This window comes from Ursus maritimus, unplaced genomic scaffold (assembly GCF_017311325.1).
Source record: "Ursus maritimus isolate PB19 unplaced genomic scaffold, ASM1731132v1 scaffold_34, whole genome shotgun sequence".
Lineage (NCBI taxonomy): Eukaryota > Metazoa > Chordata > Mammalia > Carnivora > Ursidae > Ursus > Ursus maritimus.
This window is the reverse complement of record NW_024426008.1, coordinates 5,165,373-5,185,715: the sequence shown is the minus strand read 5'-3', so window position 1 is coordinate 5,185,715 and position 20,343 is coordinate 5,165,373. Positions and strand designations below refer to the sequence as shown.

Genomic DNA, 20,343 nt, shown 5'->3' with positions numbered 1-20,343 from the left:
ACTTTGGGTTCAAATCCCAGGTCTACGGGTACGTGGGCAATTTTGGAAGGTGTATTTGACTTTTCCAGAACTCATATTCTTCGTTACTTCGATGAGGACAAACACTTAACTTCGTGATGGTCATAAGGATTATGTAAAACAAGTCATTCAAAGTACTAGAAAAGAGTTTCTGGTTCAGTGAATGTCCAGCAAATAATACCACTATTACTGCAATTAAACATACATTTTTAGAATTGTTAATCATATAAATTTAGGCTTAATGACAAAGCCTTCGTTAAATTTTCTAGGGGGAATGAAAATTGTATCATTCTCTACTGAGAATCTCTATTTTAACCTTTTTTTTTCTCAGAATTTCCAAACTATGCATTTATAAAAAGTAGGAAATTCATCCCATAATTCATATTCAAGGTGCCAAGAGGGATGTCTCCAAGCTCTGTTGGTGGAGGAGATCATGCCCTGAGGACAAGCTCCAGGGCAGGCCCTGGCTCTGTGATCCCTCCAGAGTCAGCAAATACATCTTTTAGCACAAGAAAATGGGAGAGGAGTCAACAGGACACAAATGGTTGCAAGCTGGAAGGCAGACAGACGAATAGAAACTGAGCTAACAGCTGGGAATGCTGATTACCAGGTTGGCAGAGGGCAAAGGCAAGAGGAAATTGGTTTGGGACGCAGAGCTGCTACCAGGCTCAGGAAGAAGCAGGCTTGCAGGCAGCACCAAACCCAGGACAGTGGGTCAAGTCCCCGATGGACCAGTTAGTCCCGTTTTCATTCCATACATTCCAGGTGACTGCACCTCTCCCTCCTCAGCAGAAAGCTGGAGGTTTAGTCTCTAAAGAGGATCAAACCAATATTATGAGGAACTCCAGGAAGAGTTGAGGCTGTGAGAACCATAGAGAGAGTGATGGATTTACATATGAATATCGATTTCCATCCTTCTTCCTCTTCCCGGTAGGACACTGAAAGAGCACTGAATAATCTGACCAGACCCTGTCCCGAAATGATCTAATGATATCAGCATCAGGCAGTACCCAGCAAAAAGGCCAAGCATATTGCCCTACAACGAAACTGACAGTTAAATGCACAATGCTTCTAGTACCTTGTTTTCAAAGATGTGGGAATGGCCAAGGATACCAGCTCTTTGAGAAAAGCTTATAAGAGAGACAAATACTGAACAAACAGAAAGATGAAGAAAAACAAGTTGCCAGAAATAGTGTTGATATGGAGAGAAGAAAAATTAAAAAATGATTACCATCTCAAAGAGATTAGGAGATGTTGCGCCCAAGAGACAAAAACAGGGTGCTATACAAATAGATTATTCAGGAACAGAAGAAGAGCCTTGGAAGCTAAAAATGTGACAGATTGAAAGCCTCTGAGTAGGAAACTCAGAGTCTTAGCGGGCATTTTTGAACCCCTGTGAAAGATAGAACATGGCTTTCTACTGGTTGCAGACAGGAAGGGTTCTGAAGGGTCACGCCAGCCACGGAAAGCAGGTCTCGGTTGGGAAGTCCTCTGCCGATGGTGGGGACACCGTGAGACAAACGCTGGAGAAATCTTGTTCCAGGCTGGTTTCGGTGATACAGAATCATGGCTTTGTCAGTAAGGACTGCATCGTAGGAGAGGGGTTTGTACACAGCTTTGTGGAGACAGTGGGTCAGACAGCGCTAGGCGGGCGGGTTAATTGCAATTTAATGTGTATTGAAGATGAATTGCCTTTTCTGACCTCTGGGTTACTCCTGAGTTAATGAGGTGTCGTAGGTCCCTGGGACACAGCTGTCGTGGTGAATGCAGCCCCGAGCAGAGTTTCTGATACCAAGTGAGGGACTAGCTTGACAGGCAGGAGAGACGTATTGTTACGCTCTTTGGGACGTGCCTTCATGCCGAAAATACTGTGAGTCCCATATGATTTAAAGCGGTGTAAACGCCCAATAGGTGTGATAGTTTAATGAAGTGATAATGACATCAAATAAAGCTTTTGAAATGTGGAAGTATAGATCCACATGAGGTGTTTTTTTTTTTTTAATCATACTGGAAATTTTACAATAATCCATTTTTCCTATGATATTTAACTATGCCGTATATAGCTTTGGAACATTCTAATATTGTGATGGTCCAGCTTCATGTGTGAAGGATGCTTTAAAACTGCATTTTCTTAGGGCTCCTGGGTGGCTCAGTCAGTGAAGCGTCCCACTCTTGGTTTCAGTCAAGGTCATGATCTTGGGGTCCTGACATTGAACCCCGCGTTGGGCTCCACCCTGACGGTAGAATGTGCTTCAGAGTCTCTCTCTCCCTCTCCCTCTGCCCCTCCCCCCGTAAAAACAAAACCAAAAATACCCCAAAAAGCTACGTTTTCTTCTGTAATCTGACTATCTCAAAATGTAGGTCTGGTGGTGGGGTTATATTTATGAGTTGATGTAAGAAATGGATTCATGCAAAAATGTAGATGTCTCTCCCCCTTTTGTTTTTGACTATAAAAAAATGAAGGGGAACATGGGGGAATCAACAAGATAGGATGGTCTATGGATACCTATTTATGTGGAAAAAACTGGATTAGCAACTGTAGAACAGTGAGAGAGAACTAGTTTTATAAACTAGTTTTTTTAAAGTAAAAAGTGATTCTGCAATAATATTTTTAAGAAATGTGCAAAATTTGTTTTCAGATCTTATAACTGCACATTTTTGGTTCACGTTAAATCTGTAAAGCTTACCAACCCAGCACTTTTTCAGATCAACAGAAATCCGTCTCAGAAAGTAAATAAGTGCTGATTCTAAAGCATGGAGAGTGTTGGATTTGTCGCTACTATTTTGATAATGCGTTGAACTATTTGTATATGTCTCCACTTACTTCTCTTGTTCCACAGGTTTACCATCAGCAAATCTGGCCGCACCTAACCTCACCGTGGAGGAGGGAAAGTCTATCACATTATCTTGTAGTGTTGCAGGCGATCCAGTTCCGAATTTGTACTGGGATGTCGGTAATCTGGTTTCCAAACATATGGTAAGGCTTTTGTTTGGCTCTGTGTTCCTAGAAAGACGAGAGTCTCAGAACTTGAGATTGTATTCATCCAGTGATGGAGCATTTAATATTTTATAAGGCCATATGGAGAAATTTACGATGAGTTTTTGAGGTACATTCACTTTCTGTTCATTCGTGTAATTAACAAAGATGAATGCGTGTTTGCATTTTAGTTGTGTATATACAATAGATTAGAGTCTCTGGGTCTCTAATGAGCTTCTTGTGTCCTTGTGAGCAAGGTGAGGGGTGCTCCTTGTGGTCTTTTCCCTTAGAGAAAGGTAGATAGGAATTCAAGGATTAAATCAACTTTGCGCATTAAACAGTTACACTCTAGGGAAATAGAATAGCTCCGGATTTACTCTTTTGCCTGGCTCCAATTCAGGCCGGAAACCTTTTTCGGCATATATTTTTTTCTTTAGTTAGGGGGAGAAACTCCAAATCTTGTCACTTTGGGATCAGCCCTAATAAGGATTATTTTTGTCTGTTAATTCATTTGTAGAATGAAACAAGCCACACGCAGGGCTCCTTAAGGATAACTAACATTTCATCTGATGACAGTGGAAAGCAAATCTCCTGTGTGGCAGAAAATCTTGTAGGAGAAGACCAGGATTCTGTCAACCTCACTGTACATTGTACGTAATCAGATGGGTGTATGGTTTTAATAGTGAATGATCGTGGACACACGCGCGTTTGTCATTGGGGCCCTCTGTGTGCTGCTCAAGCGTGTCCAAAAAAAGTGTGTGCGGTGTTTTGTGTGTATTTTTTAAAGAAATATCAGTGTTCTTTTTCTGCTAATCTCTTACACATGCATGTCTTTCTTTTAAGCTGGTTTTTTTTTTAATCTTAAGCTTGTCCTCATGTGCCTTCCCCTGTCCTTTGTTTTTTTTTAGAGAACATATTTTGAGCTGGTTGGCCTCTTCTTGTTAATCAGTTTTCATTTAAATTCTGGTAAACCAGTTTCTAAAATCTTTTTCTCTGTACAAGCACTATGAAGATTTAAAGTACTGGGCTAGCTGTTCACGAACACCCGCGTGTGCCATTGATGCAGTAAAACCTCATTAGCTTGACATCAAGTTTCCGTGGGAAGGTTGGTGGAGTCCTAGTTCAATTATCAAAAATTATTATCACCTGCAGAAAACTTTTATGATAATTGTTTTAAATTTCTGTACGTTGAAATTAAGAAACAGGCTATTGACGTTTCTTAAGCGTATGCGCATTATTTTCTAGTATTAGAAATAACACAACACATATCTTAACGTTCCAGACTGTAGCATCCCGTGCGAACATGTATTCAGTAAAAATCACATATACTTTGCACATTGTTCCTAGTTCCGAGCTGGTATGGTAGAAATTAATGAGGTTTTACTGTGTCCGGTCAGGATTTAGATGCGAAAACCACAGTGGGCATGTGTGTATGTTTGAATACACACTACACCCATGTAGACACATGGTGTCGATACGCTGGGTAGTGTTCACCCGCAGCACACATCCTGTATGTGATTGTTGGGGTGCATGACTGCAGTCACCAGCCATAATCCTTTGTCACTGTCAGCACTACCTCTGTGCCAGTAGGTACTGGACTTATAATTTCTCATCATTTGACCCACCCAGAAGCCTGAAATCAGTGTTATCCCCAAACATATGCAAACAGCTTCCAACTTTATGTCCTTCAGTCAACACCTCACCGAAAGCTCTTTTGAGCATGGTAGAAGGAATAAGTGGGTCCAGGGCATGGGGGCCTGGGCTGGTGGGAGGAAGGTAAGTGTTGGATCATGGTGGTCACCATGATCTGAAGAATTGACCTCATCTAACAAAATCTAGATAAAGAATAGAAGGAATAAGTGGTAAAGAATTTTAACGACCAAGATAGTTTTGGCAGTGACTCTGGGCAAAGCGTATTTGTTAGCAGGCCGTAGTTTTCCCCCCCTTTGTGTGATGAACACATACAATGGGAAGCAGGGTCAAGAGGGAAGGGCTTCTGGGTTAGGCATCAGGAGACCTGGATCCCTGTTCCAGAACTGCCTCACTCACTAAACTTAACCAAGTCATTTAACCTCACTGGACTTGGGTTTTCTGACCTGAGAAACGATGCTGTTAAGTCTCTGGAGGTATTTTCCAGTCCTCGGTTATATCGTTATCAAAGTCAGACCACATTAAAATACACAATTATGAGGGATTTTAAATATCTTCCTTCAGGATGAGTACTCTGTTTAAAGATGCTACTTGAATGTTTGTTTCCCCAAAGCATGAAGTGCTTTATTTTTAAAGTTAAAGTAATCTCTAGTTTACTTGTCTAGGTTTGGATAGAGCCCTAGATATTTAAAAAGGATCAAAACATTGGCTTCTGAAATCTTACAAAAATGGAGTGTGCTGAATTGAAACGTGATTTTTTTTTTTTTTTTATTTAGAGGTTTATGAGAGACAGAGAGAGACAGAGAGAGCGAGCCGGGGGAGGGGCAGAGGGAGAGAGAAAGAATCTTCAGCAGACTTCCTGCTGAGCGCAGAGCCCAATACAGGGCTCGATCTCATGACTCTGAGATCATGACCTGAGAGCCACCCAGTGCCCCGAAATGTGATACTTTTAAAGAGCATTTACTATTGGCCATCAGCGAAAAGTACCAATCGGTCATACTTTATAATAATCAATCAGCATTGGTAGGAGCGTTCATGGCCTTGGTCAGTTTGATCTGTTTTAGATAAGTGATGTGAGATCCAGGCTTCCAGCAGGTTTTCCAAAGTCATTTTTGTCAGTATTTGTGTTGTTTGTGAAGGACCATAAAAACAGTGGCCCTCAGTGTTTTGGTGACAAATCTACATAATATCAAGGCGTGTTTATTCGAAACCAAAGTTGACTTCAAATGAACCCTTTCTGCTGTCAGAAATCTCTGCAATCTATCTGGAGCTCGTTCTCACACTGCGTAGATTTGAAAAATGACTGTGAGCATGGGTCTTANGTGTAGGGAAAGGAGTCTCTTTGAAGCTCTCTGTAGGGAGTTCAACCAGCCTGGATGATGATTCAAAATATTGATGGACTCCGGAGTTGCTGGTCCTGTATTTTCTTAAACCAAAGAGTCGTTGAATAAAATCCCCTATTGATGACACAGAAATCAGGAGATGGGGAGAATTCTGAGCGTTCTGATGCTATTAACTCTCTCTTTTTCAATTTAGTTGCTCCAACTATCACATTTCTCGAATCTCCAACCTCAGACCACCACTGGTGCATTCCATTCACTGTGAAAGGCAACCCCAAACCAGCGCTTCAGTGGTTCTATAACGGGGCCATATTGAATGAGTCCAAATACATCTGTACTAAAATCCATGTTACCAATCACACGGAGTACCATGGCTGCCTCCAGCTGGATAATCCCACTCACATGAACAATGGGGACTACAAGTTAGTAGCCAAGAATGAGTATGGGAAGGATGAGAAACAGATTTCTGCTCACTTCATGGGCTGGCCTGGAATCGACGATGGTGAGTACCGGATGCTTTTGTATCTGGGGAAAGAATAGCGTCTGTCACTCAACTGGTGACAAAATTTTGCCTACAGTAAACCACCCCCCAACCCAGTGGCTTAAAAAAGCATTATTTAGTCTTGTTATGGGTCAGCTGGGGCAGTTTTGGTCTGTGTGTCTTTATTCGGGGGTATAGGTGAAGACGTAGCAGCTCCATAGGAGACCTGCTTCTTAGTAGCAAGTGTTGATGGCGAGAGGACAACTAGAAATAGGCTTGGCTTCTCGGGGCCTGGCTTCAGTACTGGCACATGGTCTCTTCAGGCTACATACCACCAGCCAACGGAAGCCATAGAGCGAAAGCCACGTCTAGGGGCAGGGACTCATGCTCCCGAGGGGGTGGGGGTGATGAATCATTTTGAATGATAGTCTGATGCACACATTATTTTTATCTGAAGTGTTAAATGATGTTCTGTACCACATGATGTTTCGTACCCATCATGGCAAAACCCATGCAGAACTGTGGGCAGGTGAACGGTATTTGCTTGGCTCATGAACTAGGGAAGATGTGTTTCCTAGCCCCTTGTCCATTTGGAATTCAGAATCCTGCCCTCCCACCGTGGATGAGAAACCAGGGTCCTGGAATGTGTGGCTTACCTGGGTTGAGTGCAGGCATTCTACTATCGGATCCTGAGTTGTCTTTCTAGGAGTGGGAACTGTTCACCTCTGACAGCTGGTTTGGACTGGGCAAAGGATGGCTGGCCATCAGGAGTCCATTTCCTGGCCAGCAGGAGAATTCCAGTGCAAACCCCAGTAATGGCGGGGACAACTGTCATGCCTTTGGCTGCTTTGGATACTGTAGTCCGGCAGAGTATTCTTACTTGCTGGATCTGGTTGCCCAGATACCTGATAACATTGTGGAGGCTGAGGCCTGTTTGGACGTTGGGACCTGGACATGAGTAGAATTCGCTGTAACAGCTCTGAGTTAATCACAGCCACACAAAGATGGCTTGGCGGAGGAAAGGGAAGATGGAAATGCGGAGGCAGGGGCTGCGTGGGCAGCGTGAACTTGGGGGCTCGCCGGGCAGCCCCACGGACAGAGATGACGCTCGCGCAGCCACCTTCAGCCAACAGTGAGACTGTAGTCGTTCCATTACACAATAAACCTCTCCATTACCCCGGTATTTATTAAATAGCTTTTTAAATGCACAGGCATCCTTAGCGTGTTCAAAACGTTATTTGATTTATGTGAGCTTGATTTACAAGCAGCCCTTCAGGAGCGCATAAAACAAGCCACGTTTGGACACCTTACCCAGGCTACCCCTGGCAGTTGTTGTCTGTTCCAGTAAATCTTCCTCTTCATTGAGAGTGTAGCTGCTTGGCTCCATTCGCTGTAGTAAATCTCTAGACTCTTGTGTTTCTTCTTGCACGTTTGGGGGAGTACAGCCTTGGAGTTAAATCCACAGACTCTGCCTGGGGACAGCGGCTTTCTGTATGTTTTTAAACAAATGTTCTATTTGTGAATGATTTTAGATGTATAGGACAGTTGCAAAGACAACACAGGGTCCCCAGACACCCCTCACCCAGCTGTAACTATTGGGAATGCCCCGCATTACTGCGGTTGCCTTTGTCAAAAGGAAGAAACTGACATTGGCACATTACTATTAACTAAACTTCAGACTTTATTTGAATTTTGCCAGCAGCTGCCTTTTGAAACCGTTGGAGGTGAACTTGATTCAGGGTGAGGGTCTGGCATCGGAAAGTTTTAGAAGTGGTCTGTGTGCTTTGACACATGCTCGGTCCTGCCAGGATAAAGCCACTGGCTTCTATTTAACTCAGGGCGTTGATGTATTTTCTTTTGAACATTTCTGTGTGGTGCCAATATTTGGTAGAGCTCAGCTCCTCTTATCCATGTGGCCTCATTTTTATCGATTGCTTTTGTTAGGTTTAACTTAGCTAATGATAGGAAAGAATTGATTTCTGGTGTAAGAATCACTGGGAGTCTCTCACATATTCCCTTCAAAGGAAATAATCATCCGTCAAAAATAAAAGCCGAGGTTAATTTTATAAAGATGTTTGTTCTTTCCTTCTTCTTGTTCGTTTGTTTTTATCAAGTCTTTGAAACGTAAAGATCTGCTTTAAGAGGCACCTGGGTGGCTCAGATGGTTAAGCATCTGCTTCCGGCTCAGGTCATGATCCCAGGATCCTGGAATCGAGCCCTACATGGGGCTCCCTGCCCAGTGGGGAGCCTGCTTCTCCCTCTTCTTCTGCTGCTTCCTCTGCTTGTGCTCTCTGGCTCTCTCTGTCAAATAAATAAATAAAATCTTAAAAAAAAATAATAAATAAATATCTGCTTTTAGAAAGGACGATTTTTCCCCCTCTTTAAGTATTTACTCAAGGACCAGCTATCAGGGAGTAATAAATGAAAGTGGAAATAAAAGAGACTTGGCCCAGGGTGATAGTGGATATAAATGGCCCTTGTGGGCCATAAACCAGTGTGACCAATTAGAGATTGACCTCACTTGGCTTGTGTGATAGAATCTTTGGTATTTATGAGATTTGTAGCCATAGCATACAGATAATGGCCTTTTTAAGAATTGCTTCCTTTCCCTCTTAACCTCCTTTAAAACTAAAGAAAAATAAACAAATATCAAATATATATATATATATACACATATACATATATTCATATATATGTTCAAAAGAAATATATATATATATTTCCCTGCTGGTCTAAAGTCTACAAGTTGAGGATGACAGGTCAAATGTGGGTTTATATTCCTCCAGTATTTCTGTTGTTGTCACATAGTAATTGGTAAGAAGTTTAGCTCTTACAGATCTTTTTGATAAGATGTTTCCGATGTTTCAGCCAGCTACCTTTTTTTCCCCAGTTGTTTTGATGAGATGCTTTGTTTGTTTATTTGGATGGCAGGTTTCCTGGCTTGTGAGGAAGCAGGCGGCCTGGGATGGGTGAAGTGGTTGCTTTCCCGTATGGGGCCTGGGGAACTAAAATGGCGGCTCTGCCGTCTTCAGAGTGTGCCTTCCTCATTCAGCTCAGAACTGAGATTTTTATGGGATAGTCACCTTGTGTAGAAATTCACTGTCTATTTGTAGATAGAAAATGAAGAGTACTGAAAGAAATGAAAACAGAAATAGAAGCAAAGAAATAGAAAGTCCCTAAAACAAAAGTTGGTGAGCTTTCTGGTGAAGATGGCCTGGTTGAATGGAGTAATAGCCCTGATGGCCTTTCATGCCGCATGGTAGGGAAGACACTCTGCTGCTTTCTGCGTGGAACAGAGAGACCTGGAGCCAGCACCAGCCAGGTCAAGGGGGTACCGTCCATAGGGTGTGAGGCCATCAGTAGAGAGCCCCATACAGTGTGTCTCCAGAGTGCTGGGACCTCGCAGACTCTGACACCAGACCCAGCCAGGGTGCTAATGAGGGCGGACAGGTGTGATCAGACCTTTCGCTGTCGGCAGGGGCCCAGACACCAAGCCAGTGCCTTCCCATCTGTTAATCACTGGCAACCTGGCTAATGACCGAGAAAGGGAGGAGAGACTTTCCCAAACTCCAGACACCAGACTGATCATTTTGGATCCCCACATTTAGAACTGAACTCTGCTCTGGTCAGTTTTGGGTCACGTTGAAAGCACAAAACTCAACTTTTAGCTTCCAAATGAAATTTAGAGAACCGTAGCGTTTATCTTTCCAGCACCCTGAGGAGTGCAGCTTGTAACAATCAAACTAATTTTATTTCGTTGCTGTTTTCCATTGTCCCTGGAACATTTATTCATTAGGAATAATCTTCTCTGGCTCCTGAATGCTAGCGCCCCGCTCCTTGTCTCCTTGTTGTGCATTCAATCAACTGGGGAGTTTTAATTGTTCTCTTATTAGTTAGCACACATTTCTCGGGCCCACCTCTAGCAATTCTGATTCGGTGGCTCCCGGATGAGGCTGAGGCTTCGGCATTTTCTATTTTTAAGATCCCTGGTGACTCCAGTGTGCAACCAAAGGGGAGCGTCCCCTGTCTGGATAAGAGCTCTGACCCAAGTAAGATTTTTCTGCTCCTTGTTGAGTAACAGACAATCCTTTGGTCACTTTAGGTTGCAGACAAAAATCTCAATTGAAAAACAGCATGTCTTGTATGTGGTAGAAATCAAAACTCTGGACTTAATTTAAGGGCCAGTTTCCTCTCCTCTGCCGGTCCAGGCTGGCAGGGTGGGGGTGGGGGCGGGAGCTGGCTAAGGAGAGTTCGGGCCCTCTGTTGCCCAGGTAGAAGGGAGTGGGACCAGGGCTGGTGCCTGGGTGGCAGGCAAATGTGTTTGCTGGTGGCTTTGTCTTTTGGGACCTGGGTGTGTTCAATGCTGACTCACGGACCTTCGTCCTGGATAGCTTTATGGGATCTTGGCGATTCCTCTCTCTGCGGGCCCCTCTCCCACATGACAGCATGCGAATGTGTCTCTACTCCAGCTGGTGGAAGCATCTTCTTCCTCAGCACCCAGGAATGCGGCTTTGTGTTGCCGAGGTCCCTCTGTCCCTCCAAGGGGCTGTGGTCAGGACAGACATTCTCTCATGCTGCCTCTGTCTGGTCCACAGGGAGCCCTTGTGGTCCCTCATCCTGACCCCTCTGGGCTTATGGGTAGAACTCAAATGCCACCTGAGTCCTGCCACCACACTTCCTTTAGCCTTCTCTGGCAGGAGGCAGGCATTTTTCCTCAGGGCCCTCTTCCTGCAGGGAACTCAGTTTGGGTTCTCAGAGTGCTGCCGTGGAAGCCCCATGGCTACATAGAAACTTCCGTGGAAGTCCCGGATTAGTACCTTTTGTCCTCCTTGGGACCTCTGGCAGTCTCAGGGTGAAGCCAAGTTTTCAAAGGACATGGATCCAGCTCTAGCCTAGGCAGGCACTGAGAATATAATCACCAACATACCCATTCCTCACCTCCTTCTGTGGCCATTAGGGAGGAACTTTCTGCCCAGAACTGCTTTTCTCTGGGCACTGCTTTGTCCTCCTTATCCAGAGGCTCAGGCGTGCCCAGAGAAGAAGATCTCAGGACTCTGCCACTTGACTACACGAACTTTCTAGACTTGGCGCTCTAAAGAGAAAACTAAGTCACAGTTTGGTTCCTGGAGAGGGTGGGTAAATGTAAGCTCCTTCTGGCATCCAAGCTCCTTCCCTTTCCCCTCCCCATTCTGAATGGGCTCAAACATATGCGACTGGGGACAAAACATCTCCTGCCCTTACCCCTAACCTTGTCAAGGTCACTGCCAGAGAGTACCCCCCCTCAGTACTTGGGTATCTAGCTATTTTTAGGTTTACTTAATGTTTCATTGTAAAATTGCCATCCTCTGTGCCCACTGAGGGGCTTTTGACTTTGGTCAGACTGCTCATGGACTTTTAAATCAGGGCTTCTCAAACTTTAATGAGCATAACTCTCCTGGAGATCCTGCTCAAACGCGTGTTTGGATGCTGTGGATTTGGGGACGGGTCTCAGATGCTGCATTTCTGACCAGCTGCCAGCTGATGCTGACGCTGCAGGTCCCGGACCATACTTGGAGCAGCGAGGGTGGTTCCCTTCTGCTCTGTGGAACCTGGGGAAGCCACTGGAAGAACTGTGTAGGCATCTGCCAAGATGGCGGCACTGACTCCTTGCGGATAGCGATGAGTACTAATGATAAAAATACAGAATAGTTTGTGCACAGAGATGCACTTTAATTGAGTTTGGAAAAAAGTAGGATGAATTCAATGTGTGGCTTAAGGAGGCTTAGGGAGAGTCGATAGAGTAGAGCCCACACATAGGAAGCCCAGGGCTCTCTGGGGAGGCCCCAAAAATTCTGCTTAGAGGCCAGAAATAAGACTTACCTGAGATGACAGTGATCCACTCCGTGGCTGTCATTGGCATTCAGTCCTACATCCAGAAAAGCCCTCTTGTGAACACGTAAGTGTGCATGGAGAGTGAGTGGAGGTTAAAAGTGGTGAGCGTGTCTTTTCAAGGAGAATTGTAAGCAGAAATTAATGGCAGAGACATTACTTGTGAGTGTAATTGGGAAGAAACCTGGGGCCTTTGCTGGCATCTTCAGATCAGATAGCACGAGTTTCAAGAATTTTCGAGGTCAGGTATTTCTATAATCGTGAACACGTTGATTGTTTAAGAGTAGATTCTTTTATTGCAATCTCACCCAAGTGATTAATACTTTAGCCTTGCCACGAACCTAGCCAGAGCACTGGGTAATAAAATACCCGTGCTCTAAAGCTTCCCATTCTTCAGGCAGTACATAAAGAGTCTCTCTATGGCCCACTCATTCAGGAAGAATGTCACAGCTCAAGAATGCTCATTCACACAAGCAGTGGGAGTTAGTGACTTATGCTTCCTAATTCGGGAGCAGTTGTCTCCTATGCAAAATGTGCGTCGGGAACAAACTATAAATATTGGAAGAGTTTTCCCCACAGCTTCTCATTCGTGCTGTTTTATCAAAAGATTCATGACGTCTGGATGAACTAGAGCTCTCTGCAGCACTCAGAATTGCCCTCAAACTGGCAGACTTAGATTTGGTTTACTTGGGCCAAAGAATGTAGGGAGAGGAAATTTCTCCAAATGTTACACATTAAGAAAATATAAAGCCCCCCATGACTTGCTCCTTGGCCATTTGTCAGGGCCCGTTTCTTGTCCTGGAGTGAAAGGAAAGAAAGTTCGACCTGCTTTTCTGCCTTAAATAACTGAGAAGAGTATGGTTTGGCTATAGGCTCATAATAATTGTGATAATTAAGATTTATACTTAAATAGTTCTTTATGTCTCAAGAGTACTCATGTTAATTAATTATGCTTCCTGAAGCTGCTGATGAGTTGCCAGAGCCAATGCTATTATCCTCTCTTGAGGTATGGAACATTCTTTTGTCACAGAAAAAATGAAAAGCTCCCCCTGACCCCCCCCCCATGCTGCACAACACATTAGTGCTTCAGCCAAAAATGAAACCCAGACATCTGAACCCCCAGTGTGTTGGGGCCCTGAGTTCAACCTGCCATTTAGAAAAGGAAGAGGAGAAGGATCTGGAAATCAGGAGGAGGGACTGCCATGAGTTAGACAACATGTTGACAAACCAAAGACGGTTGATTTGAAAAGAACGAATCTTTTGTGATTTCTTTATCATATGGAATTCTTTGAAATATTTTTCACAGTCACACTAAACAAGAGTCTGGAAATAGAGTTGAGAGAGAAGTCTTTTTTTTTTTATTTTTTTTAGGGCATTAGAGAGAGACTAAGAGCTGAAAGGAAGGAAGCAGATGTGTCTTCTGGCCTTCACCATCATTTTTATGTAGGCAGCAGGTTGGAAAGGGAACCCTGCCACCTTCCCACAAGTTGTCTTTAGCCCTTAACTGTAGAGTCTTCGAGTTAAAAAGTCATGGAGTTTTACTCATGAAGACTTACGCACAGTCACGAGATTTACTCATGAGCCGCGTGTAACAGCTTAGACTAGAGAAGCTCGAGGTCTCCCTTTGAAGGCACTTAGCATGGAGGTCAGAGGGTGGTGAAGTGCTTCGGTTTGATACGCGGGGAGGAAGGACTTCCTCATCGACGTTTGGAAGCCCGAGCGCCCCAAGGCCCGTCTTCCGGAGAGCAGACATCCCGTGTGCAATCCGGGGCTCTGTCAGGAGCGCGCCTGTGGCCGCGGACGGTGCGCGCGCGTTCTGCACCTGTTAGTCCCGGTCCCCAAATCCCTGACAAGGTGCCCGAGGTCCAGAACAAAGCCCAAGTGCGTGTAGCTCCTGCCAATGCTCAACACACGCTTCAGAAAACAGAACTGGAACGTGAGACAAGCAACAATTTGTGCTTGTCAGGCACCTTCTTTGGGCTGGGGAGGAGCTGCTGCTTCTGGACGGGAGCGAGCTGGGGGTTGCGTGCTGCTTGTCTGGGATGGAGTGGGGTTGACGGACTTCCCGGGTTTCCATATTTTATTCCAGAAATTTCCATGTTTTATTCCAGTGGTTTTCAACATGAAGCTTCAGGGTTTGATGCCACCTCCTGCTGCCTAAATCTGAGATTTCTTGCTTGGTGAGCTACCGGGATGGTATTCAAGGAGGCACAGCTCTGCTCACATCCCCTTTACAAACGCATTGCTCCTTCATCTTTCATTCATTCTTTTTCTGTTGGCTTCTCCCCCGCATAGTCAGTGTTTGCCTCTCCTCGCCCACCTTTTCGTCCTGAATATCTGAAACAGGCGCTTCTACCTGTAGCATATGATGATATATAATGAACATATTTAAACTAAGTGAAAGAAACCAGTTAGAAATTAGACTTAAAAATGACAGGAGATTTTCACAATATGACCATTGCCAGAGATCCGAAAAGGAAGGGATGACTTTGACTTGTGCCTGCACTTAACATGATGTTGATAACTACATTCCTGTTGGAGTATAAACACCAAGGTTAGCTTGACCGGGAAGTTGCTGGAAGCAAAATACTGTGTTCAATGAGCTGGGGTTAGCTGGAGTACCGTGACCCTTGTTTGTTATAAACTCCAGGTCTGTGTGTCCTCCCATGTGCCGGGGGCTTCCTAAACCCTTGTACGGGAAGAGGCATTTTTTTTTTTTTTTTATTGTAGGGAGTCGGCCATCCTCAGACATAGTATAGTATGGTCAGGAGGGACAAATAAAAAACACCTTACTGTTGTTCCTGCATTGTCTTTCTGTGATTTCATAATCTCGCACTAAATTTGAGTCTTTCCGACCACGAAAGTCAAGTGACGATTCTTCTCATACATTAGAGAAAATGAAGTTAGGAAAATGCAGTACTTTTCAGAAAGTGTAGAGGCGACCTAGTGGTTTTGCTGGTGAACTTGGTAGGAAAGGCATGCGCCAATAGGAAATGTAAGGCTGGAGCAAAACGAGTTTTCCAGATTATGGGCTAACCTCTTTACTTTTGATTCCATCCCCAATCCTTTTTCTATACCTGACATTGGCTGGATTGAACTGATTTGATGTTCTGGTCGTTCCCGGGGGCCTTGTGTGAGTAATGTGTTGAGGTGTTCCCTTTCTGAGACGAGGTCAGTTACACCTGTACACCACTCATATTCACTGCAGCCCTTCCAATGTGTGGTTTAGATAAACCTGGCTCTGAATCCTTAGCCTCTTTCCCTTTTTATGGGACCGCACGTGGAAAGGCAGGAGGCAACTGTGTGTGGTGTCCCGCAGGGCTTGAGGACAAATCAGGGTGACGGACTAGTCCTAGTTTTCATACTAAAATCTTGTGTCTGGGGAAAGCCCTCATTCCTGGACAAACTGCAAGGATTCCCTGGGACTATCCCACATTTAAAACTTAAAATTCACTGTCTCAGGAATGCCCTGGGTCTCAGGCAGTCTGGGATGGTTGGCCAACCCAGTACAAATGAAAGTCTGTATACTTATATCCAAATACTTAAAAAATATGGATCAAGTTAATGAATTGTTAAATGAAGTAGGTTCTATCTTCCTGTCTTGTCATATATATGTGTATAGTGACCTGGAAGGCTGGGTTTAAGGATCTAATTCTCCCAGATTCTTAGAGTCCCATGCTGGAAGGTAGTGGCTTTGGTAGAGCTGGTTCCTGGCCCTAGCCCCTGCCCCGTGTCTCCAACTATATGGTGAGAGGTCTGTGAGAGGCAATGAGCAGGCATGTGCACACCCCAGCTCACCTGTCCTTGCTCAACCCCCCTCACCCTTGGGTCTTGGGTCAGAATGTGCTCATACTAGTGGTGTGACCACCTGTGGGCTGAAAGATGTAGGGAAAAGGCTAGCCAGTCCTAGGAAGTGTGTTTGGGGGGTGTGGAGAAGGAAATGTGAGTCCTGGGTCCTGGATCCTGGAGTGAGGTCTAGAAGTGGAGTGTGGACTTTGGTGGGCAGGTACCCTTGCAGATGCCGACTTGTATATTGAGGGCGCAGTGAGGAGGGGACCAGAGTGGGATCTTGTAAAGTAATAGATTACTGAGCAGTTCAAAGAATGACTTGTTCACTTGGGGTTATAGAACCTTTCCTTCAGGAGGGGTAGGAAATCCTCACAGTGACAGGACACCCATTTGGTCCAGGGACTTTGCAAAAGGAAAGGATTTCAGCAGGTGAGTGGGTGCCCTGCATACGATGTCACCAGGGCTGCCACTGGGATTTCATGCTGCTTTATTTCAAGACAGCCTTCAAGGCCCTTCTCAAGAACATCACATCCACTACAAATAATTCTGATAACACATATTAACATAACTCAAGACTACTTTGAAATGGTGTTTGAGATAATAAAACTCAAAATACTATTGAAATATACTGGAATCAATGACTTTGCATGAATTGGCACAGAGCCAATTCACAGGTTGTGCACAGGTTGTACACTGCACAATTTCAGGTGGTGTCCTTCATATAGACTGGTGCTCCAGTTAGCATGGAATGCTCAGCAGTTTGCAGCATCCCTGAATCGACATACACAACCATCTACTTAATGTTTCCCCTGCTGAAATAGATATTCTGTGAGTTGAACTGTGTACAAATTCTGATTTGAACATTAAGGCCATTTTTATTTGGTTCTTCATTTAGACTACCTTTGATTATTTACTAGGGAATACATGAACAGAAAATGGGCTCTGGTTTCCCTTTATCTTAAATGATATTTTTCTGCTGCAGGGTTTAGAAGTGAAATGAGAGCTGAATAAGCTTTACAGTGTACAAGTAAGTAAGTGAAGACTAAAAGCATAGGAAGTAGCTTTGGAAGTTTATTTTGCAATCACACAAATGTTATATCAAATTTTAGTTTTATTTCCAAGTAGGCTTTCATAGAGAGACCCGGTTAGTTCTGATTGGAGAGTAAGGAGCAGATGGTTTTGTCACCAGTTCTTGTTGATGATGATTTAAAAAAAAATTAAAAACGTTTTTGCAAATATTCATGGGAATATTTTAAAACAGAGCATTCTGATTATCTTGGTGACTAAAGAATCATTCCCCACCCCACCCCCAAATTAAGTCGATATACTTCTGCATTTGTCTCTGACATAACATGTATGTGTAATCTCTTATACATAAATTATTTCAATAGAGAAAGTACATTCATTTTTCTGTGTTGTATAAAGGCAAAGAAAGGGTTTGTTTATTCAACCTTGGCAACCCCCCTCTGAACACCAAGTGGAGAGCAAAATTGTGCATTTGGTATCATTATTAGGGCTGGTTAATAATGTGTTTGTGAAAGCAAGTAGACCCGCCAAAATGCACTTTGAAAGTAATAACCAAGCTATCAGAGGTTTTATCTTTTGTTGTTTAAAGTGGTATGGAGATACTCTGTCTCCGGAATAAAAGTACCAGGATTGCAGTTAAAATGGCCAGCTGTATACTAGAAGCAGTCGTTAATGCATTGGCTGCTGACGTTTTTCCAGCTATAAAGTGATTTGTAATTTCTCTTCATTCATTTCTTTTCTTTTGAAGGGATGGAGGTTTTGGGACTGGGGAGGGAAACAGTTCACATGAAGCAAACCAAGCATTTCAGGTTTCATGTACCTGTCTTATAAAACAACCTATAAACCTATAAAACCTTCAATATATATTTAGCTCATTTCAGCGGGGATACTTAGTATTAAGTCTGAATGTGTACTCACAAATCTTTGTTTTGCCTTTTAGGTGCTAACCCAAATTATCCTGATGTAATTTATGAAGGTAGCTATCATGTTGTCTTTACTTTGTATTTTTTCAAAATGTTTGTCTAAAATGAAACAAGTCAACTAAAAGAGGACCTTTAAGCTCAGTTAAATATACGCTTTAAGCATTACAGAGACCACAATAATATTTCAAAAATCATTCAATATTGATGGCTCTTTTCCCTTGATATTTACAGTGCTTGTAAATAGCATTTTCTCTCTCATGTTCTGTTCTTGGAAGAAGTAAATCCATTCCACTGTAACAGACATTTTGTTTCTATAATTGGGAACTAATTACCTGTTTAAAAGCCATGACTACCAAGAAAAGGGAGGTGTATCAGTTTCTGGCTTTGACAGTAAACCCAATTCAAAATTATGTTTCTTGTATAATAAGGAAGTTTGGCTCACAGACGGAGCCTCAAAAGTAGGGCATGTTTTTAGGTTTGGTTAACCGAGTAGTTCTACCGTGTCATCAGGCACCCAGTTTTTCATCTTTTTACCCCCTGCACACTGTGCCTACTTCCCCAAAGGCTGACTCCCCTCATGGTCGTGAGATGATGCTCGCAGAAGGGCCGCTGTCACTCACATTGTTGGGAGAAATGGAAGAGCTTCTGAGAACATTCCAGAGGAAAAGGAACTTTCTCAGAGATCTCCATTAGCCCTCCTTGAATCTGTTCAAGACCCAGGGGGTCAGGGTCCATTCTTGCCTCCATTACTGATAAGAGGGACGAATGAACCCTTGACTAACTAGAGCCATCCCTGGAGTTTAGATCTTCCTCAGAGAATGTCATTGGATCCCTTGAATAAGATGGGTTCTCTTAAGAACGTGGAAAGGAGAAGCCAGAAGGTGGACTACATTAGCTTCTAACTGGGTATCTCATCTGTGCTTTGCTATTTTAATGGAATTCCAGGGATGTTTGATCAGGTGTGAAAATCCATCTTTAACGGATTCCCAAACTACCTTCATGACCAGGGAACTTCTGTTTGGGAAAGTGCAGCCTCAGTTTCAAGACTTGGTTCAAAATTTAAGACTGATTAAAAATTAGATTAATTAAAATGTGACATGTATAACTTATTCAGTTAATATTCTTTAACTTGATGTACACATGGACATTTAATTTTTTTATGAAAAGATTCTATATTTGTACGTTTGTTCTGTGTGTGTGTGTATTTAACTTGAGCTAATTTTAACTGGAGGATTATATTGTCTTTTCCTGTTTTATGCATGTTACACTATAATTCCTTAAAATTGTGTTTTCGATGATTTTGTGCATGTGATTTCCATTTTTTGTTTGTTTGTTTGTTTTTTGTTTTTTTTGTCCTGATACGGCTTAAAGAAAAAGTATCTCAAATTGTGTCACAGAGAGGTATGTTTACATTGTGATTTTACATTTTAAAATTATGTTTTGGACTCTTTTCCAGTAACTTCAAGACTTAAAAATGCCATCTTCTCATTGGCCTCAGATCCCACTTTGGATCTTTGGACCAACTATGATGTTAAACTATCAATACTTTAGTGATTTAATGTTGCATGAGTGGCTCATTAGAATTTGAAGAGGTAAAAAAATTAGCAAACAGATGGTATTTCTTAGTGTTTGGTTGAAATCAAGTTTAGCTGGGGCTGATTTAATGAGGTGGTTTGTTCAGGATGAAAATTGCATTCCTCATGTCTATTGAGAAGAAAAATACCAAACATTTATAAACAACATTGTTTGCAATAAATTCATCAAACATTTTCTATGACTTTTTACATGTAATATTACGAATAAAAATGTTCACTACTCCCCCCTCCCCACAAAAACCCAGTTATTTATTTCCAACCTGCTCCGTATAGGCTAAAATCGAGTCAGGAGATGGCAGTGAGGTTTGAGACATGCTGACGGGAGCACGTATTCTCACAATTCTAAATATTGTGTTGGTGCGCTCCCTCTCCATTCAGAAACTGAAATGTTGGCCATTCAGACCTTTTCAAAAAAGTTCATATGGGCACATCAGTGCTGACTGCCCAGCCCGTCTTGAGGGCTGCCTCTGACCTGAATCAGTGCTGCTGATTTCAAGGCTGGGTCATGCGTAGGCTCTGCCACCTGCCTGCCAGTTGACCTTGGACTAGTCATGTGACTTTGCTCAGATGACCTTCTTCAGCTAGAAAACTGGCAGGTAGATTCCATATCTGAAGGCCCTTCTAGGTCTATAAATATATGACTTTTAGAGGATCGGTTCCCATTCATATATATATT

The 20,343-nt window shown here is 43.2% G+C and overlaps 1 protein-coding gene across 1 annotated transcript in view; it reads left to right on the top strand.

Moving 5' to 3' along the window:
• The window catches only part of NTRK2 (neurotrophic receptor tyrosine kinase 2), a 130,856-nt gene that overhangs the window by 43,656 nt on the left and 66,857 nt on the right, over positions 1-20,343 (top strand). Inside the window, exons 6-9 of the mRNA XM_040620196.1 lie at positions 2,859-2,995; positions 3,513-3,645; positions 6,182-6,487; positions 18,090-18,125. Coding sequence (XP_040476130.1) covers positions 2,859-2,995; positions 3,513-3,645; positions 6,182-6,487; positions 18,090-18,125 — 612 coding nt within the window. The remainder of the gene's footprint in view (positions 1-2,858; positions 2,996-3,512; positions 3,646-6,181; positions 6,488-18,089; positions 18,126-20,343) is intronic.